General features: G+C 47.6%; 3 protein-coding genes and 1 long non-coding RNA gene across 6 annotated transcripts; 3 read left to right on the plus strand and 1 right to left on the minus strand.

Moving 5' to 3' along the window:
• The first annotated feature begins 1,524 nt into the window (after positions 1-1,524).
• LOC112891745 (peroxidase 5-like) lies at positions 1,525-2,903 on the plus strand. Its single transcript, XM_025958691.1, has 3 exons — positions 1,525-1,865; positions 1,966-2,316; positions 2,398-2,903. The coding sequence occupies exons 1-3, from the start codon at positions 1,641-1,643 to the stop codon at positions 2,725-2,727; spliced, it is 906 nt and encodes a 301-aa protein (XP_025814476.1). The 5' UTR covers positions 1,525-1,640; the 3' UTR covers positions 2,728-2,903.
• A 4,623-nt stretch (positions 2,904-7,526) lies between these two features.
• Positions 7,527-9,055, plus strand: LOC112892713 (peroxidase 2-like). Its single transcript, XM_025959840.1, has 2 exons — positions 7,527-7,739; positions 7,993-9,055. The coding sequence occupies exons 1-2, from the start codon at positions 7,527-7,529 to the stop codon at positions 8,731-8,733; spliced, it is 954 nt and encodes a 317-aa protein (XP_025815625.1). The 3' UTR covers positions 8,734-9,055.
• Positions 9,056-10,310: 1,255 nt separating this feature from the next.
• LOC112895104 (peroxidase 5-like) lies at positions 10,311-11,884 on the plus strand. The gene is made up of 2 exons (XM_025962982.1): positions 10,311-10,809; positions 10,911-11,884. Exons 1-2 carry the CDS (start codon positions 10,570-10,572, stop codon positions 11,670-11,672), a joined length of 1,002 nt encoding a protein of 333 aa, XP_025818767.1. The 5' UTR covers positions 10,311-10,569; the 3' UTR covers positions 11,673-11,884.
• A 1,861-nt stretch (positions 11,885-13,745) lies between these two features.
• LOC112895935 lies at positions 13,746-20,929 on the minus strand. Of its 3 annotated transcripts, none has more exons than XR_003229303.1 (3): positions 20,575-20,929; positions 14,140-16,899; positions 13,746-13,963 (listed from the first exon to the last, which is right to left on the minus strand). It is a non-coding gene; the product is annotated as an uncharacterized LOC112895935 (long non-coding RNA). The 3 variants fall into 3 exon arrangements; XR_003229305.1 differs by lacking the exon at positions 13,746-13,963 and having other exon boundaries at positions 14,755-14,979; positions 15,237-16,899; XR_003229304.1 differs by lacking the exon at positions 13,746-13,963 and having other exon boundaries at positions 14,755-14,979; positions 15,119-16,899.
• Between the last annotated feature and the right edge of the window lie 443 nt (positions 20,930-21,372).

The following is a 21,372-nucleotide window of genomic DNA, read 5'->3' on the forward strand; positions in this document are numbered from 1 at the left end:
ATTTGGTTATGTGATGATAAGACTTGGGGTGAATTTGGTTGTGTATGTAAAACTTCAAATAATATGTCTGTATGAATATGTGCCTGTGTAAAATGGAGGCTCCCCATCCGGTGACGGAGAAAAAACAAAATAAAGTCTTTAAAAAAACACTTTGCCGAGTGCAGAGGAAAGGCACTCGGCAAAGTGACCTAGACTTTGCCGAGCGCCACGTCCCAGGCACTCGGCAAAGAGCCTAGTCTTTACCGAGTGCCAACTCAAGGGCACTCGGTAAAGACATCGTCACGCCTACTTTCTTTTGCCGAGTGCCGTCCCGGACACTCGGCAAAGCCTTTGCCGAGTGCCTGACAAAAGGCACTCGGCAAAGACGTCTTTGCCGACAAAATCGCTGCCGAGTGCCCTTTGCCGAATATTACGCTCGGCAGAATCTTTGCCGAGTGTAATCGGGCCAGACACTCGGCAAAGGTCCTGAATCCAGAAGTGCATCCGAGGATCGCGAGTTGCCGTTGTTGCGGGCGGTGCGGCTGTTGCTGCGCCGCAACAATCGATCGAACGGCTGCACAAGCCGAGCGGCAGAATGGCGATTCCCAGGAGGAGAGGCGGGAGTAGGAGCGCGACGCGATTGTTACGGGCTGTTGTTCCTGCGCGATAACAATTCATCCGACGGCTCCAGGTTACGCCCGGCAGACTGACGAAGGGTGGAGGACCAGGGTGGTACCAAAAATTTATCTCCCAGTTGATTTTTTTAGAAGTAGAGATTTTCTGCCGTTCCGAGTTAGTGGGCGTGCCAAACACCTACCGGGATTGTTTATGTTGTAGCTTATCAATAAGCACAATACTACGTTTTTCGTCAGCTTTTTCAATAAGAAGATTCTGCACAATTGTAAGCTACGCCCAACCAGGGCCTGTGTGCTGAATCGAGTGAAAAAAAAGAGAGAATAGATTTTCCCTAAGAAAAGAAGGAAAAGGTAGAATTTAGGAGGTTCGGTGGCCAAAAGACATATCAACCAATTCCACAACAGTAGCAAGCGACTGCGGCAGACTATTTTTGTGCTTGGCGAGTAAACGGGTTGCTGGCCGCTTTATCCGTGCGTGTCCCTGCTGTCGGCATGATCAATCACATCGAGAATTCGAGATAGATCTGTCCTTGTGTGCTACCCATGCATGCATTGATAAGCTCGACGGGTACAATGCCTACCTGGACGGTATTGAAATCTGCTGCAAACCTGTCCAGTGGTGTGGTCCTTGAATCTTGGATCCCAGATGGAGTTAACAGCGGATATCCTGCTGCTGCATGATCCTCCCCCATCTTCTTGCGATCGAGTCCTGGCTGTCCATTGCCACCTGAACGTTGAGCAGGAGAATGGGAATCCCCAGGTGGCCTGCGATCGAGGTCAAACGACCCATGTGTCAGCGCCATGTCCGAAGCTTCGTCTCCGTGTGTCCAGAAGTGGCAGCTATATATGCGCAGTTCTCACATCTCAAGCTGCAGTTCCAGCACGATCCGCGCACCAGTCATCAGCCTCACCAACTCGCCGCTCCATCTGCACCACTTGCTAGGTCGACAGATCTTGCAGTCTTCTGCAGTGTTGAGCTCCCACTAGCAGCTTCGCCTCTCGATCCATTCCGACTAGCTACTTAGCATGGCGCGTTGCGGCGTCGACGTGACGCTGCTCTTGGTGGCACTCTATGCGCTGCTGCCGGCAATCACCGTTGCCAATATCCAGGAAGGCTTCTATAAGAGCAACACCAACTGCAGCGTCGACGTCGAGGCCACCGTGGCGAGCGTCGTCCAGCAATACGTCTCCGCCGACCGCGGCGTCGGCGCGGGGCTCATCCGACTCCACTTCCACGACTGCTTCGTCAAGGTCCGTACCCAAAGTTTGTGCAAGTAGCTTGACACGAAGCTGAATTGATATGAGCACAGCAACTCAATCTCTGACCGTGATGTGTGTAACGTGCCAGCAGGGCTGCGATGCTTCGGTGCTCATTGATCCGAGCCCCGTCAACCCGGACCCCGAGAAGGGGTCGCCGTCGAACGGCGGCCTCCGCGGGCTCGAGGTGATCCAGGACGCCAAGCGGCGGCTCGAGGGCGCGTGCCCGGGGACCGTGTCCTGCGCCGATATCCTCGCCTTCGCCGCGCGCGACGCGTCCAACGTCCTGAGCGCCGGGGCGATCAACTACGGCGTCCCCGCGGGCCGCCGAGACGGGCTCGCCTCCGCCGCGCCCGACGCCACCGGGAGCCTGCCCCCGCCATTCGCGCGGCTCGACCGCCTCACAGAGCTCTTCGCCGCCAAGGGATTCACGCAGGACGAGCTGGTCACGCTCTCCGGCGCGCACTCCGTCGGCCGCGCCCACTGCGGGTCCTTCGCGCAGCGGATACGCCCGAACGTGAGCGAGACCATGGACGCGGAGTACGGCGCCGGGCTGCAGCGGCAGTGCCCGACGGACGCCGGGGACGGCGTGGCGGTCGACCAGGACCAGGCCACGGCGGGCGACCTCGACAACCGGTACTACGGGAACGTGCTCGCCGGGAAGGTGCTCTTCGACTCGGACTGGGCGCTGATCAGCGGCAACACGACGCGGCGGATGGTGGAGGACAACGCCGCGGACCAGGCGCGGTGGGCGGCCAAGTTCATCGACGCCATGCGCAAGATGGGCGCCCTGGACGTGCTCACCGGCGACCAGGGGGAGATCAGGAGGTTCTGCAACGTCACCAACAGCGGCTGACTCGAGCCCGTCGGCACCGACAAAACAGTGTACCTAAAACGGAGACGTCATCAACAACGTAGATAAGGGTAGTTGCTACTGCATTTTTTGGAGTCTGTTGCTCTCCAGCCACACAAGAATACGTTTTTTCTTTGTTACGTACAGACGTACAGTCAAACTATATAAACATCGACCGTCTTAGTAAATTATTATTTGGAGAGTCTTCAAGTATCTTCGAGAGCCTTTCTAAATTTCACTCTCTAAATTATCATTTAGAGAGTCTTTTACATAAAAATTATTTTCTATATGTTTCTACTCTTCAACAACTTCTCTATATCTTGTATACATTCTAGAAACCTATTTTCGTTATCTGTCTTTGGCTAGCGAGAAATACGGTATGGACGGTGGCTACATTTGGATAACCAGTTAGAGAAGCTGTTGGAGGGTATTTTTCCATCAAAATCTCTATTCCTAACAATGAGAAAAGATACTGAGAGTCTCTTAGAGTTGCTCTTCTGCATAAAAATCGCTTTCTATATGTTTTCCCTCTCCAACAGCTTTTCTATATCTTGTGTACACTCTATAAAGCTATTTTCGTTATCTATTTTTGGCTAGCGAGAAATACGGAATGAAGGATGGCTACATTTGATAACCACTTAGAGAAGCTATTGGAGGGTATTTTTCCATCAAAATTTCTATTCCTACCAATGAGGAAATATATAGAGTCTCTTGGAGTTGCTCTTAGAGCATCTTCAAGAGCCTCACTAAAACAAATTAAATAGCTAAAATAGCAAAACTAGGGTAAAAACTAGATCCAAAAGCTTCTCCATTTTCCTCTTCTCGCTATCCCGCTAGCCACTCCCCTTCGCTAGGCAAATGTACTAAGCCACTTCCACTCACCATCTGCTCCCGCGTGCCCTCCGCCTGCGCTCGTCGCCCCGCTGGAGCCCCTGGATCCCGCCGCCCTGCCGAAGCCCTGCTCGTCGGATCCCGCTGGAGCCCCGCTCGTCGCCCCGCCGGAGCCCCGCTCATCGGTGGAGGAAGAGAGGGAGGAGAGCAAGCGAGACCTGGAAGAGAGAGAGAGGAGAGGTCTCACGTGTCAGGTATATACATAGACGATTTGGCTAGTCTGTTGGAGTGTATCGAAATATAAAAAAGAGAATTTTACCTAAATGGATAGCTAAATGGAAATATGGAGAGTGAGATTTGCCTAGAGATGCTCTTATATGTAACCATTATTGCAACTGTGACACTTGTAGAATTTCACTAAAAATCTTTCTATTCGCTCAAGAATGCTTTGGACTCCCAATATCATGGGCGACGGCAGGCGGCGCGTTGCCGCGCGGGGGTGGCCGACGGCGGCGGGCGGCGCGTTGCTGCCGGGGGCGGGCGACTGCCGGTGGCGCGGTGCTGCGCGGGGGAGACGCCGGGTGGCTGCCGGCGGAGGCCGCTTCTCGTCCAGAGCGAGATGAAGATGCCAACCATCTGCTTGCTCACGACGCACCCTGAACACGCCCTGTCCTTAGACCTTACCCATCGCTGCTCCTGGCGTCGCGTCCTCTCCGTCCTGTACGCTCCTCCTCCTGCTGTTCAGTGCGTGCAGGTGCGCAGTGCCGTGCAGGGGCAGCCGCGACGGCCGCGCGGCGTGTGGATGGACGACGGCGGGCGGCGTGGTGCGGCACAGGGAGGCTGGGCGAGCGGGCAAGGAAGCAAGGAAGAAGAAGAGTTACAGCCGTACGGTGTGAGAATGCCATCCATTCTATCCCTCTTGATCTCTCCAACCAAAGATGAAATTAGGATGGATCCGTTCCCTCAAACAAACGTAAAATGAGTTCAATATAAAAAAAATAGAGATGGACCCAACCCAACCCAACCCATTTGATCCCCAAACCAAATGCATGCTTGTTTACTCTGCTTCAGCTTGTTGTCGGCTCTGTTTTTTCGCTCTCTGGTCACATCTTCCTTCATTGCAGTGGCGGTGCACGTGAAATATGCCCAGGAAATTAGTGCCCAATGCTATGTTCTTGGCTGGTGATTCTCAAGTAGAAGTACACACCAGAGGTGGATCTTTCAGCAATGATGGAGAGCCATCCGAATCGTATGACAGGGGATGCAAGGATGCCGTTCAAGTGGTTCAAAAGAGGGCTTCCTCAAGAGCAACAGCTCTCCACCATTTATAATATGCACTCAACAATTTTAAATACTAGTTGCAGCAATATGTGAGGTCTAATGCAAAGCCCACATCATTCATGATGTAAGTTAAAGATGGCAACGGATAAACTATCCGCGGATACTCACTCCCGACATCCGTACCCGCAACTAATATTTCATACCCGAACCCATACCCGATATCCGCCGTGGATAGAAAACTTTGCCCGCATCCGTTACCCGCGGGTAACGGATACCCGCGGATACATCCGTTCGTCCACTGGCAAAGGCTTCTCGATCGGGGGCACCGACGGATCTGAGGGGCGGCCGACGGAGGTTGGAGAAGGGGCGGCGCGGGCGACGACTGGAGGTTGGAGAAGGGTCGGCAGCCGCGTCGGCCGCAGGGTTGCCGTGCACGCAACGCCGCGCCGCGCGCTCTCTCCTCCGCGGCGGGTTGGTCGCGTCGCTCGCTCGCTCGCTCCTCCGCGGCGCCGGTCGTGCGTCTCAGTAGCACTGCCGCTAGCGTGAGGGAAGAGTCGAGTGGGGATGGGAGCACGAGAAAGCTGATAAGATTGGGCAACACGGTGGCTGCTGGTGGTTTGGTTTTATTCGGTGGGGTTCACTGCTCGTGCATGGAAAAGAGATGCGTGCAATTGTTTATTGCTTCGACTGAGCAGGGCTGTAGTGTACAGACAAATTGATTTTTTATTGCGGCACATGCCCACTTGCATGCGGCAGGCCAGCAGTGGGTTTCAAACAAATCGGGCGCGCACGTCAAAAATTTGGAATCAGCGTGCTTACGTGCGTATACGCTGAAGTGAGTCTCGGGTTTCGGCTAACGGGTATGGATATGACTTTTTTATGCCCGTTTTTATTTTACCCGTGGATATGAAATCAAATCCATACCTATACCCACGGGTGAAGAATGGTATCCATATCCGTACCCATGGGGTCGGGTATCCGCGGGTACACGGATAACGGATATCCATTGCCATCTTTAATGTAAGTAGGTTATTCCTAGTGGTCGTATGGGCCCAAAGTTCTCATTCATCTAGATTATGTTATGAGGCAGCTCTTTTGTTTTCTTCATCACAAAATATGTTTTATTGTATATATGTTCCTATGGAATTTTATATGGTTTCAACACTAGAAATGGATGTGTGGTTTCAAACACGTCAGTTGAACATTTTTTACTGGTGAGTGACGGTCAATATAAAAGAGGGTTACAAAGAGAAGAAACGAAAAAAAATTGATGTTACAAGATTTATTATGAAATTATGTTCATAACATACGATTTGTTTCATAATGATAATTGTATGCATAATGCATAATTCATTCTATTTTTAAAACAAGGTCTCGTTTATTTGTATACGATCTAATTTTGGATCCCAGGAGTATGGCCTTTTCTAGGGAATGCGTTATCTATTTTGGTAAATTGTTACATCTATGTTTGGTGAATAAAGGTTATGAGAAATTGGTAACGGTGTCACTACATATCTTGTATCATTTTTTGCATTATTTAATTATTTGACTCCAAAAGCAAAAAAAAAACACACACACACACACACAATATGCATGCATATGCGTGGAAACATGGGGTGTCACCTCATATGCTGCATTAATGTATAATTATATGGAAGTAATGCCAATCATTGTTTCTCGGCCTCCAATTTAGTTCAGGCTGCCTCCCAACTGGTCAACAAGAATTGTAAGTCCGCCTTCAAGTTTCCATGGCACACCGTACAGCACACTATGAGATGCGTCAATGATGAGGCCAAAATAACTTAAGTTTCAACGGAAACCAGGTTGGTGCACTTGCCTTTTGACCCCCAATCCTCTGCGAATTACGTGGATGCATCTTTTGATTAAGTTGCACCGGCAGCCACCGTTGCACCCCAAGTCATGATGAGCATAGATGCCGCCAGCCGCCAGGTTGATCAGGAGGCGAAACTAAAGTTCAAGCTTCAAAAGAGAGATGGAATAGGCATCTATTTACCATCTGTTCAGTTCTCATTGTTTTTTCCCTTGCGACGGCAGCGCCTTTTGCGACATGTCCAGCAAAGAGCAAATCCTCCTATGAGCATCATAACTCTTTGGACGACTGATTGTTTATCACTTTAGCCGCCCCTACATATTTGTGTCTGTTTGATTTTTATTTGAGACTTGTTCGTCCTTAATTGTTGGTTTCACAGTCTAAAAGAACTGAACACGCATACGCACACACAAAATGGTCTTACAAACTAAAGATACACGTGTTATCTCCGACAATGATGATACTCTTGGAATAAAGTAACACTGTAAGTACTTCAATTAGCACTTGCACAAGTTTCGATCCAAGTACGAATCCGCCGGCACTACGCCAGGTCAACACCTACACACTCTGCTGCAATCAAGCAGCCGTGCTGTTTGCCATGTTATTTGACAACACGAACTGGCTCATATATTCGTATAATTGCACTCCAAATATTCCTCGAATCTCTTATTCGATCAACTTCTACGAATACATTACCATGAGGTACAATATTCCTCTGTGCCTATAAGTACAGGGAATTTTAATTTCTTGCCCACGCCAGTTTTTTGGGCAAAAATTCTTGCACACATTATTTTTCCCTGGACATTGCTGCTCCAGTTTCTTCCTAGTAGAAGGACCCGGGAGAAAGATGAGTACAAGGATGAAGCAGGCATGCCTGCAGCTGCTCATGGTGGCCTTCCAGGCCACGCTCATCACCATGTCATCATCTGCAGGTTTGCAGTATGATTTCTACAGCTCGTCGTGCCCAAATGCCGAGCAGACGGTGAGGAATGTTGTCAATGGCATGATCGACGCCGACCCGACCATGCCCGCGGCCTTTCTTCGCTTGCTCTTCCATGATTGCTTTGTCATGGTACGCAATGCTAGTATCCCTTCAACAATATCTTGTTAAGCCTTTCCTGAACAATGTTCAAATTATTGTCATTTCTTTGAAATACTGTTTGGGGCTACAATTTCTAGCATGGTCAAATTTTTTGGAGAATTTTGAACTGTGTTTGCACCACTAGTCGTAGTGGTATGTATATTTTGATGGTTGATCAATGCAAGAAGAATATGCGAAAAGCAAGCATGTTTTTTTTTGTTAATTTGGCTGTTGGTTCCATCAGGGCTGTGATGCCTCCATCCTCCTGGATCCCACCAAGGCCAACGGTCAGCCGGAGAAGACGGCCATCCCCCTGCGCGGCTACGAGGCTGTGAACAAGATCAAGGCGGCCGTGGAGGACGTCTGCCCGGGGAAGGTGTCGTGCGCCGACATCCTGGCCTTCGCCGCGCGCGACTCGGTCGCCAGGTCGGGCGGCTTCACCTTCCCCATCCCGTCCGGGCGGCGCGACGGCACCGTGTCCTCGGCGTTCTCCGTCTTCTCGGGCATCCCCTCGCCGTTCTTCAACGCCCAGCAGCTGATCGACAGCTTCGCCGCCAAGAACCTGAGCGTGGACGACCTGGTGGCGCTCTCCGGCGCGCACTCCATCGGCGTGTCGCACTGCTCGGCGTTCGCCAACCGGCTTCGCCCCACGGTGGACCCGTCGCTGGACCCGGCGTACGCGGCGCAGCTGAATGCGACGTGCCCGGCCGGCGGCGCCGACCGGGCGGTGAACAACAGCCCCGTGGCGCCCGACGCGCTGAGCAACCAGTACTACCGGAACGCGCTGGCCGGGCGGGTGCTGCTCACGTCGGACGCGGCGCTGCTGACCCGGGGCGACACGGCGGCGAGGGTGAACGCGAGCGCGGCCGACGCGACGGCGTGGATGGTGCGGTTCGCGGCGGCGATGGTGAGGATGGCCGGCGTCGAGGTGCTCACGGGGGCGCAGGGGGAGGTCAGGAGGCTCTGCAACGTCACCAACAGCTAAGATGTCTTCGCACGCGCGTGCATTTAGGCCGCATGGCAGGTCTCAAGTCCAACGACGCATGAACACTTACCTCCTGTAACACTATGGTTGGATTTCACACAATTTTAAAAATATTTATTTATGTTTCTTCTTTTTGCGAGGACAAAAGGAAAGAAAAATAGATAAATATTTTATTATTTTTCTTCCGTTTGCTTGCCAAAGAGAAGGGTATCACTGGGAGTGTTGTTTTCTTTGTAATGCTACATACCGATTTTCATTTGGGTACCACTTACCTGATGTAATTGCTGGACTTCACACAAAAATATTTCTTAGTTTGCTGGTTCATAGAAGTGGAGAGAGCGGTGGTGCCATATGCCACAGATAGCGTGCTTACTAGCCAATCAGACATGCGGATGGGTACGTGCGACGTCCGAGCTGTTTGCAATTTTTAGTTGGCACACAGTAGCAGGCTCCCTTGATTCAAAAGGAATCCACAGGAGAGAGCCCACATTTTTTCCAAGAAATTATACTACTCCATTCCCAAATACACAGTGTTTAGGATAAATAAATAAGTTTATTTTAAAAGAATTATTTTATTCTATACGTCATATATTTTAGGACGGATGTAGTATACGGGCCTATTTGCATGAGCTAAACTTTAGCACATATTAGCACTCAGACACATGCTAAAGTTTCTAAATCTTGACTAAAGTTTAGCCCACCTCATTAGCACTCTCGTTTGGATTTATTAGTGCTAAAGTTTAGCACTTTCATCCATTAGCATTTGGATCAAACAGAGCCTCTGTACAGTTTATGAGTATACAACTTGAACAAATTATTTTTCTCACGCACATCACTAGTGCTGTCCTGCCATGAAGCTCTCTGAGAGTGAGCCAAATTTTGTGTGTGTTTATGAGGTCCTATACTATATAGAAAACATTGCGAAGGGATTCAAATATCACATCTCTAGCTATAGCATTAACTGCATTTCTCCCACATCCGTCAGTGTTTCCGGTATTTTTTGGGGGTCTCATCCCCTCATTTCTGTCCAAAAAATAGCGCTAGCATACTCATTTTTGCTCCTTTTAACATCTGCGCCTACTGATGCCGCGCGAGCTGTTTTTTGGTCGGCAGAGCAGGCGCTGAGCTCGGACGGTGCTCCAGCATCTCGCATAGCAGCTGCATCGTTATCTGCGGAGCAGAAGGCATGCACGCGTGGCAGTGGCAGCCGGCGAATTTCAATTTTTTAGGGAGTTTTAGGCAACAAGTTAGGACCGTTGGAAAAGGAACGGTGGAAGAACAAGCAGACAGAATCCGGCAAGTCATACGCTGCAGAGCAAAACCTGGCACGATTGCCAACCCGGCAACGTCTATATTTGACACGCTACAGGTGTTTGTAGGGCTCGGCACATGCCTAGTTTATTGTATTTATTTACTCGTATACTACATGGCAATTAGTATTTGGTATATATGATAACGATGTATCGTACTTATAGTGTACATGGACTTCCCTCCATTTTAAATTATAGCCTTTTCTAGATGTATAGTTTTTTGCTGTGCCTCTTGCTCACCGTCGCGAGCCTGGGGCAACGGATACCCACCAAACATAACCAGCACTACACTCCCTTCCCAAGGCTTGCTGCTCTGTACGCCCAGGTCAACTCTTGTTCAGTTCTTTGCCCGATTCTATAATCAGTGTAGCCTGCTGCGCAGTCGGCCAGTTCATCTCTGCATCGATCGACGTATATAAATTGCGAGCCGCCGTCATCTTCTTTACCTCCATTTAGGGACACATCGATCGAGCACTGCCGCCGTCGCAGGACCGAGAGAGCCTGACGCAAATCCACCGCGCCGGAGATGACGAAGAGAGGCGGCGCCGGCGTTGCTCTGCTGGCCGCCGCTCTTCCCGTTCTGCTGTCGTGGATCGTCGTCTCCTCCGTCACGTCGCCGGAGGCGCGCCTGCAAGTCGGGTACTACAACCGGACTTGCCCGCGGGCGGAGGATCTCATCCGCAACATCGTCCTCGCCGCCATCCGCCGAGACCCCGGCAATGGCCCCGGCCTCGTGCGCCTCTTCTTCCACGACTGCTTCGTCAGGGTAAGCTGCTGTTAGCATCTACTCAAATCCATCGACAGAATCAACCCGATTACTCGAAGCACGAGAGCGGATGAAGCTTACGAACTTGGGTGGGTGTGCAGGGGTGCGATGCGTCCGTGCTGCTGGACACGGCGCCTGGCAGCAACGCCACCTCGGTGGAGAAGGCGTCGCAGGCCAACAGCCCCAGCCTCCGCGGGTTCGCCGTCATCAACCGCGCGAAGCGCGTGCTGGAGCGGCGGTGCCGGCGGACCGTCTCCTGCGCCGACATCCTCGCCTTCGCCGCGCGCGACGCGTGCCGCGTCATGGGCGGGATCGACTTCGTCATGCCGGCGGGGCGCCGCGACGGCCGCGCCTCCAACGTCTCCGAGGTGCTCGGCAACCTGCCGGGGCCCTTCGCCAACGCCTCGAGCCTCGTCGGCGCCTTCGCCGCCAAGAACCTCACCGCCGACGACATGGTCACGCTCTCCGGCGCGCACTCCTTCGGCCGCTCCCACTGCTCCGCCTTCTCCTTCCGGCTCTACCCGCAGATCGCGGGGGACCTGAACACCACCTACGGCAGGCACCTCCGGAGCCGGTGCCCCGCGGCGACCGGCCGCCGGGACCGGGTGGTGGACCTGGACCCCCGGACGGAGCTCCTGCTGGACAACCAGTACTACAGGAACGTGCAGACGCGGGAGGTGCTCTTCACGTCGGACGTCACGCTGCTCAGCCAGAACGACACGGCGGCGCTCGTCGACCTCTACGCGCGCAACCGGACGCTGTGGGAGTGGCGCTTCGCGGCCGCCATGGTGAAGATGGGCCACCTCGACGTGCTCACCGGCAGCCAAGGGGAGATCAGGAAATTTTGCAACAGAGTAAACTAGCTAGTTTCGGTAGTTTCTGTCGCTGCCCAACAAGCGGAGTTGGCGAAAAGTTAGATGTTGGCCTCATGACATTCAAGTCATTTTCCTTTTATTTTGGAGTTCAGAAACATCCATTACATATTTTGTGATGGATTGATTGATTTTGTAATAGTGTAAGACGACAAATATACTCTGTTACTATGAGGCTAATCACAATGGGGGTTTCATGGCGAGTTTCATGGCATTAATTACCATGACACGTCAGCATTTTTGATGATGTGGCACTGATTTAATGAGGAAAGAGAAGAAACCAGTTTCATCCCCAGGACACTCTACTGACTCGTTTCCAAAACGTTGGAAATGACGTGAAACGACCACTGTGACCGCTGTGGTTTCATGGGGGATACCACGTTAGCTTTTAATTACACTGGATCAACTAGCATTTAATTACACTGGTTAGCTTTGGAAATAGTGAAATGAAACTCTCCATTGAGGCATAGTGTTTCATTCATCTCCCAAGCTGACGTGGCATTCTTGGAAATAGGGATATGAAACCCCCCATTGTGATTAGCCTGAGGTTTAGTTTACTGAAATGTTTAGTTTCGAGATGATGTTGCACACAAAATGAGGTAAAGCAACAAATATATCAGCTAGCTAATTAACTTAGCATTCAAAAGCAAATACTACATTGCATCTGGATTCATTGTGATTTACTTAGTAGAGTTAACAGCTAGCTATTTTCTAAATATAATTAAATTGGTAAATATGTATGAATAAGAAATATCAAAGTAATATGAAAACTGGTGGTTGGTGTCGATATATCATCTTAAGCCAATCTAATAGCCAGCCCGTACCATTAATATAATACTTGATTCTTCTTCCTTCTCTCATTCTCTCATCAAGTTCATTGGTGTCCGTGTTGCAGCCGGCTAAGAGAAGTTGTAAACTTGCAACCCGTTTCTTTTCTATCTCCCATTTTCTCCCCTCAACTCAGTATAAACATCACATGACACTCCATTTAGCCCACATACATCACCTTATAATACTTGCTTACAGCCTGTTTCTTTTCTATCTCCCATTTTCTCCTCTCAACTCAGTACAACTCCATTTAGCCCACATATATCACCTTATAATATTTGCTCTTAGTCGTGACGGCTAATTATAGGCAAATTTGGCCACATGAGACTCTTTTATGATGTCTTTAGCTCGGAACACTCTTATACGACATGTGTTTGGCTGTGCTATCTCACTGGAATTGTAACCAAACAGGTCCTATGGGGCTAGGACTCGAGTCGAGCCCGTTTGGCGTTGGCTGGCTCAGCCTCTCGGGAACCAGATCGACAAGCACTGAACCACTGACAGCCACTGAGGCGCCGGCAGGAGCAACAGGAGTTGACTTTTTTTTCCGGAAAAACAGGAGTTGACATCGTTAGGAACGGCACGTGACCAGTCCGTGAGCAGGCACCAACGTTTCAACGGCCAATTGCGCAACGTTCTTGTTCGGCATCGCATCGTTTCCAAGTTGATGAACCTGTCCCACTGTTTTTCATTCACACCGTTCTGTGTCAGTTGTGTCGGGGTCTTTACTCTCTACTCCGTTCGTGGCTTCTCTCTGATCACCACGAATTGTTTTGTTTCTGAATTGGACACGTCCGGCCGATCTTACGCGTGGAGCGATCAAGTGCCACGGCAGCCTGCGCCCAACGTTCCCAAAACAATTCATGCAACAACGTGGTCCGACGCGATTACCTAGATTTCTCGTCTAGTTTACGCCCTTGATCCTCTCGGGAGGTGACCCTGACTGATCGATTGGTTGAATAATCGTGTTTGAGAGTTTGTTTTCGGAAGCCTGACAGAGGAACGAAGAGTTTATTTGCTTTGCTGTAAGAAGGTTCCAGTCAGCAGTAAGCAAAGTTGGCACAGTATCACTTTCTTTTAATTTTTGCTAGGCTCGCAACGGACAAAAAAATAGCAACTCCAACCAATCATATTATGCAAAAGAACCTAGCATGTTCATCTTAATCAATCTAAGTGACATTTTTATAATTCTCATAGTTACCTGGTTTATTAGGTAAGAAGGCAAGCATGAATACATGGGATCAACCATAGTAGTTCCAATCTGTTGGATTTTCCTACCCTACAAATAGGATATTGTACACATCATATATACATCGAAAATCTACAAAACATATACATTTAAGATAAATGTTATTGATATTCCACAAAACAGAGAAATTTAAGATAACTCTTACATATGTTAGATTTTAAACAAAACTGAACCTGAGTCGTCCAAGTTCCAAGGATTTTATATTCTGCAAAAGCTTCAATCAAGTCAATTACTGATTGTTCCTTCTCCATATTCAATTGAACTATGTAGTTGTGGTCAAACTTGACAACTAAAGGGGATCATCAGAAATTTCCCACAATGATCAATACTAAAAAAAAACAAGACAGGGTGATGACAAGTGGACGTTACATTTCGACTTACATAAGTTGTAATACCAAGATCTCTACCTGCATCTTAGCATGTTTATCCCTCAACTGAAAGCACGCTTCCCTTTGGTTTTAATAATCCAGTATTGAGGATTCGAAATATAACAATAATTAAACAGCAAAGTGTTGTCCAGCAGTAAAATTATGTATTGTGTACTCGTAGAGATGTGGTGCCTACATGCAAACATGGATTGGCAAACCATGTCAGCAAATCAACATAAGAAGTGAGGATATTTCAATAATGTGTCACTCCCTTCAACTGAATCAGAGTAAGAATGCCAATTATTGTATGGAAGCAGCTGATTACTACTCCAATAATCTCAAAACTCTTATATTATATATAGGTCGGTGCCCGTCCATTGCTATAGGTTCACATCATGATCAAATAAATAAAACCAATTTATTACGAAAAAGACAACAAAGTGAAGCTTTCAAGAAGTGAAATATGTAGCATTTAGCAAATACATTAACCGTCATCTTCCATTCCAATTGCCCACTCTTTCTGCAGTCTAACTATAGTAATCCTGATCAAGAAAATGATTATTGTGCCCAACTGGGCTGTATTTATATGTTGTTATGGATGTAATATCAGTTCAAAGCAGTCCAAAGAAGTCTGGTAACAAATACATGTAACATTTCACAATGATATTGGTTTTACAAAATAATAGTATATATAACTTCTTCATAAGACATATCACTTTGTTAGTTTACAGCATAGGTCATGGTATTTTTTTTCAAGAAGCATCCACGGTATACTGTAGCACAAGTTGCAAACAAATCAAGTAGCCGAACCAACAATATTCGTCGCCCAATAAACTGGGGCCCATCTGGCCGCCTGATAATTGTTGTGACACGGTGTTAGTTTATGCATCATCTATTTTTACAAAAAAATTTAGTTGTACATATCCAAAGACATGAGGAATGCATATCTACAACTTTAAAAAAGAACTTCAGAGTGCTGATGAAAGCAATACCTTGAACTGAGCCAACTCTTCTAATAACTCTTTGAAAAATTATAAACATACTTCCCACAAGTTTTAGAAATTATGAACAAAACCATATATTGTTCAAATATTTAATGCTGAAGCTTACAGAAAGTCATTGGTGATTCTGACCATCATTTGCTAATAAATCTTATAGACAGAGCCAGTTCATTGCATAGCATTGATGACGAAGCACCGGCACATCCTGATTGCATCCATAAGTATTTGGGCCTGTACACTTCATATTGTATATTCCCCTCATAGATTGTAGACTGATGTTTAAGCAACCATGCCCTTTCCAGTTGGACACAGGAGTATGCCCAATGGGCAACTCTGACCTAAACATTCAACTGGAAGGTGATTAAAAGAAATATAGTCACATGCAGCTTTGTTTAAGGATAGACATAATGGAATTTGGCAAAAAAAAAGAAAAGAAAATGATAGAGCAATCTTGAAATGCTGGGTAGTCTGAACATAGCTGGTGAATAATCGCATATAATAATCTATACAATAGGTCTTGATATAATGGATGCAAGCAAATCACACGCAACACAATTATTAAGTGCACATACATGCAGGAGGTATACACAGCACATCACTTTGTACTATGTAACAACTAAAATTGTGGTGATAAGATTTAAGCAGTCTGTAACTGTCCATGTCTACAGACTACAGAGACATGAACAAACACTCCAATCATGTGATCACAGTTAATTTGACCTGCATACACAATATGAAAAACTATCTGACTACCAATCTGCAACTTATCATAGAAGGGAAGTGCAGCTTCAACAATTTGAATTTTAAGTAGAATCTATACTCAACAATCAAATGTGGAAATAAGTAGATGCTAGGCTGTAGGTGACACCATATGTCCTACTCTGAAACCACAGAGGCACCAATGAAATATTATCAGGATCTATCTAATCAAACTTTTATGTATAATTAGCACAATGAAGTTCATATATCTCAACAGCAAGACAGGCTCTGGTATAAAAAATATAGGTCTGCATTGTTCTGCATTGTACATGAACCTTTTCAGAAGCAGTAAGGAGAAAGGGGTAGAAACTGAATCGCAAGTGTGGAGACACTTTACCAATCCATCATGACCGCTAAGGTGAGTCGATGTGGACTATTTAGACTAAACAAAGCTAGAATCTGACCAAAAAAACTCAGCATTGCTTTTGCTACTAACACTTGGACATTTGGATTTTTAACTGCCAAAGTTTACTAATTACTTATATGACCTTAGCTGTCAGTTAATATGTAATAATGGTAGCAGTGAAACTTATCCACTACGCATTTTAGGTATATTAGCACGGCATGCATTTTTAGCATAAATAAAGAAACATTAATAGATAAATATACCCACAAGCTCAATTCAATCCCTCTCAAGGCTCTAACTGCAGAACAACATTGCAACCTTTACTAAACCAAAGAATTTCAGAATATTCTAATCAACAAACCAGAAGGATATCAAACTCAACTCGTGTTAGTTTGACAAAACACTTGCATTTCCATCAATTTATCTTATCATGAACGTGGTCTCTATTTTCACTATGATCATAATAGACATCATTGTTGATGACGTCATCATCCAAACAAGACGGTGATAATCAGTCCCCTACCAGAAGTGTTTTTATCCTTAAAAGGGTCCAGCAAGCCAATATGATGTCCTCTCCCAAGTGATAAAAGGAATAGATCCAACCTGAATATATGCTTGTCCACGTATTAAGTCCATTCAGATTCTTTTCTGAAATTTGTGGCAACCTCTGCATTCAGACAGATATGCATAGCAAGAATCAGGCAGAGGCGCAGAGCGTAAAAATTACTGAACAGTATTTCACAAAGATCAAGTATTGACAATGCAGATCCATCGAAAATACCAATTTAGCAAGTATGAGTTTGATTAAGCACGTGAAACAAGCAACGACTATCTAGTAGAGGTAAACATACAGGGGCCTTCAGATTAAGTTGCACCTTGCTTGATTCATCCGTCATCAGTTTCCATTTCAACAGACTTATCACCTATGTTCTACAAATGGAGCAGAAATTTAGGGTCTAGCAGAAGTAAACTGTTGTATACTGACTGGGTGAAAAAAGCCAACTGCTCGCTATATGTTTGAACCCAAAAATTGCACACTCACAAAGGCAAAAAAAAATATGTCAATGCTCCAATGTGTTGACGCATAACGTATAGAGTGATGGACTTCACCTGACGTGAATGCTGGCAAAATAAGTAAAATTTACAATGCATCCACATGACACACCTGTTGGAATAGCATACTGAATTAAGTAAATCCTAATCAATTTAGCAGAAAGAAATACGATAGAAAATCTATATGCTCAATTCATGTAGATACAATAATAAGCCTCGATCTGATAAGTACATCTATGCATTTCTCTCGACGGGTGCGAAGGGTAAGGAAGCTAGCCGAGCCAACTAGGATTCGTCTAGGTAGTTGGAACGTAGGGTCTCTAACAGGTAAGTTGAGAGAACTAGTCGATGTAGCAATTAGGAGGCGTGTAAATATTCTATGCGTGCAGGAGACTAAATGGAAGGGCCAGAAGGCGAAGGAGGTGGAGGGTTCTGGCTTCAAGCTCTGGTACACGGGGACAACTTCGGGTAGGAATGGTGTAGGCATCCTGATCGATAAGAGCCTTAAGGATGGAGTTGTAGATGTTAGGAGGCAAGGCGACCGGATTATTCTAGTGCGGTTGGTCATTGGAGATTTGGTTCTGAATGTGATCAGTGTCTATGCCCCTCAGGTAGGTCTTAGTGAGAGCTCCAAGAGTCAGTTTTGGGAAGACCTTGACAGCATGGTTAGTACCGTGCCTATCAGTGAGAAGCTCTTCATAGGAGGAGACCTTAATGGCCATGTGTGAGCGACTAATATAGGATATGAGGGAGTACACGGGGGTTTCGGGTACGGTAGTAGGAACGAGGGGGGAGGATGTTTTGAATTTTGCGGTGGCCTACGACCTGCTGTTAGTAAATACCCTCTTTAGAAAGAGGGAGTCCCATCTAGTGACTTTCCATAGTGGACAATACTCGAACCAAATCGATTTTATCCTTGCTAGGAGAGAGGATATACGTGCATGCTTAGATTATAAGGTGATACCTGGGGAGTGTGTTGTCCCCCAACATAAGCTTGTGGTGGCGGATTCTCGTTTTCGGGTACGTGCCCATCGGGACAAACGTGCCAAAATTGCGAAAACGAAGTGGTGGAAGCTTAGAGGGGAAGAGACACAAACGTTTAAGGAGAGGATGCTAGGCGAGGGGCCTTGGGAAGAAGGAACAGATGTAGATGATATGTGGCTAAAGATGGCGACATGTGTTCGGAAGGTGGCCTCAGAAGTGTTTGGTGTGCGCAGGGGAGGCAAGCAGGAAGTGAAAGAGACTTGGTGATGGAATGACGAGGTGCAAAGGGCTATTAAGGAGAAGAAGGAGTGTTTCAAATGCCTTCACCTCGACAAGAGCGCAACTAACATCGAGGGCTATAGATTAGCGAAGAGGTCTGCAAAGCGAGCAGTAAGTGTAGCGAAAGGTCAGGCTTTTGATGACCTTTATCAACGGCTAGGTGCGAAGAAAGGAGAGAAGGACATTTATAGGATCGCTAGGACCCGTGAGAGGAAGACAAGGGACATAAACCAAATCAAATGCATCAAGGATGGGACAGATCGACTTCTGGTGAAGGATGAGGAGATCAATGACAGATGGCGAGAATACTTCGACAAGTTGTTTAATGGGAAAAATGAGGGTCCTACCTTCGAGTTGGATGACTCATCTGATGATACCAACAGACGCTTTATGAGGAGGATTCAAGAGGCAGAGATCGGGGAGGCTTTGAAGAGGATGAAGGGAGGTAAAGCGATGGGTCCTGATGGCATCCCCATTGAGGTGTGGAGATGCCTGGACGAGAGGGCGGTAGTATGGTTAACTAAGCTTTTTAACCTAATTTTCCAGTCAAACAAGATGCCGGAGGAATGGAGGAGAAGTATATTAGTACCAATCTTCAAGAACAAAGGAGAAGTTCAAAGTTGTACTAACTACAGGGGGATTAAGCTGATGAGCCATACGATGAAGCTTTGGGAGAGGGTTATCGAGCATCGCCTAAGAAGATTGACAAGGGTGACCCAAAACCAGTTTGGGTTCATGCCTGGGAGGTCGACCATGGAGGTGATTTTCTTAGTACGACAGTTGATGGGGAGATATAGAGAGGAGAAGAAGGACTTACACATGATCTTTATTGACGTAGAGAAGGCGTATGACAAAGTACCGAGAGACGTCATGTGGTGGGCCTTGGAAAAACATAAAGTCCCAACTAAGTATATTACCCTCATCAAGGATATGTACAAGGATGTGATGACTTGTGTTCGAACATGTGATGGCGATACCAGTGACTTTCCGATTAAAATAGGACTACATCAGGGGTCAGCATTGAGCCCTTATCTATTTGATTTGGTGATGGATGAGGTCACAAGGGACATACAGGGTGATATCCCTTGGTGTATGCTCTTTGCTGATGATGTGGTGCTAGTTGACGAGAGTAGGACAGGGGTTAATAAGAAGTTGGAGCTGTGGAGACACACGTTAGAGTCGAGGGGGTTCAGACTGAGTAGGATTAAGACCGAGTATATGATGTGCGACTTTAGCCCGAATAGGCATGAGGATAGGGACGTTAGCCTCGAAGGTCAAGTAGTGGCCAAGAAGGATACTTTTCGATATCTAGGATCAATGCTTCAGAAAGATGGAGACATTGATGAAGATGTTAGGCATAGAATTTCAGCCGGTTGGTTGAAGTGGCGGCAGGCTTCTGGCGTCCTCTGTGACAAGAAGGTGCCACAGAGGCTAAAAGGTAAGTTCTATAGGACGGCGATCCGCCCGGCGATGTTATATGGTGCTGAATGTTGGCCTACAAAAAGGCGACATGTCCAGCAACTAAGTGTAGCAGAGATGCGTATGCTGCGTTGGTTCTGCGGGCATACAAGAAGGGATAGAGTCCGGAACGAAGAGATTCGAGATAGGGTCGGGGTGGCACCTATCAAGGAGAAGTTGATTTAACATCGGTTGAGTTGGTTTGGACATGTACAACGGAGGCCTCCCGAGGCGTCGGTGCGTAGTGGAGTTTTAAAGCGGGGCGATAATGTAAGGAGAGGTAGAGGTAGACCTAAACTAACTTGGAACGAGACGGTCAAGAGAGACCTTAAGGAGTGGAATATCGCTAAGGAATTAGCTATGGATAGGAGCGCTTGGAGATTAGCAATTAACGTATCTGAACCGTGACCTTTGTTACTTTTTGTTTAACCCCTAACTCTTCCTTTGGCTTGTACCCTTTTTGTGTTTCTTATTCTTGTTTTCTGTGGGTTTCATCTCTAGCCTACCCCAACTTGCTTAGGACAAAAGGCTAAGTTGTTGTTGTTGTTGTTGTTGTAAAAGTTCTTACGTTATGGGTTGTAGCTTCCATTGGACGTCGTCTACAGATCGAAACACCTTGCTAGTGCCCAGGCACCGTGCGGCTCATCGTTGCGCTCACACCTCCTGCAGTACGTGCCCTAGCAACACGGATGGCGAGTGGGTGGCGGGGGAGGCGACGGGAGGAGGTGGTGGTGGAGGTGGATGTCTCGGCGCACTCCGGCGCTGATGGATTCTGCTGGCGGCGGGCGTGAAGATAGACTCCGCCGGCTCGATCCGCCCGCGGCTCGCACCCCGGCGTCGCGGCGGCGGAGGGGGTGCTGAGCACCGAGGGCTGCGGCTCGTACCTCGGCGTCGCGACGGAGGAGGGGGTGCCGAGCACGGGGGGCCTGGCAACGCGGCGGAGGAGGGAGGTGCCGAGCGCGCGGTGGGTATCGGGGCTGCGCGAGGGGGAGGGCGGCGGGGTGGGGAGGAGGGGAGCGCTGGGGCTGAGAGGCGTAGATTTTATCTAACCTCTTTTTAGTAGTAGAGAAATAGGCCGTATTATTAGGATGTGTCAAATCGTATGCATGTTTCTAATAAAAGTTTGTAAATTTTTGTAATCTCTTAGCCAGGCTAGGAGTTATGCATGGCAAATTCATGGCAACAAACATTAATAAGCATATCTACCATCAAAATGATAGGGACATACACATCCACCGGTAAACTGGACAAGAGGCAACTATACATCCTCATATCACGACACTACATACATGATTCTAGCACATAACACTACAAACATGCATCAAGGAGATTCGGACGGGGAGAAGAGGGGATTCGGACGGGAAAA

Source organism: Panicum hallii, chromosome 5 (assembly GCF_002211085.1).
Source record: "Panicum hallii strain FIL2 chromosome 5, PHallii_v3.1, whole genome shotgun sequence".
Taxonomy (NCBI): domain Eukaryota; kingdom Viridiplantae; phylum Streptophyta; class Magnoliopsida; order Poales; family Poaceae; genus Panicum; species Panicum hallii.

Excerpts from the sequence above, each read along its gene's own strand:
- LOC112891745 (XM_025958691.1), top strand. The coding sequence starts at position 1,641 with ATGGCGCGTTGCGGCGTCGACGTGACGCTGCTCTTGGTGGCACTCTAT. Across the intron at positions 1,866-1,965 it reads TCCACGACTGCTTCGTCAAG|GGCTGCGATGCTTCGGTGCT; the intron begins GTCCGTACCCAA and ends ACGTGCCAGCAG. Across the intron at positions 2,317-2,397 it reads GATTCACGCAGGACGAGCTG|ACCATGGACGCGGAGTACGG; the intron begins GTCACGCTCTCC and ends AACGTGAGCGAG.
- LOC112895104 (XM_025962982.1), top strand. The coding sequence starts at position 10,570 with ATGACGAAGAGAGGCGGCGCCGGCGTTGCTCTGCTGGCCGCCGCTCTT. Across the intron at positions 10,810-10,910 it reads TCCACGACTGCTTCGTCAGG|GGGTGCGATGCGTCCGTGCT; the intron begins GTAAGCTGCTGT and ends GTGGGTGTGCAG.
- LOC112892713 (XM_025959840.1), top strand. The coding sequence starts at position 7,527 with ATGAAGCAGGCATGCCTGCAGCTGCTCATGGTGGCCTTCCAGGCCACG. Across the intron at positions 7,740-7,992 it reads TCCATGATTGCTTTGTCATG|GGCTGTGATGCCTCCATCCT; the intron begins GTACGCAATGCT and ends TGGTTCCATCAG.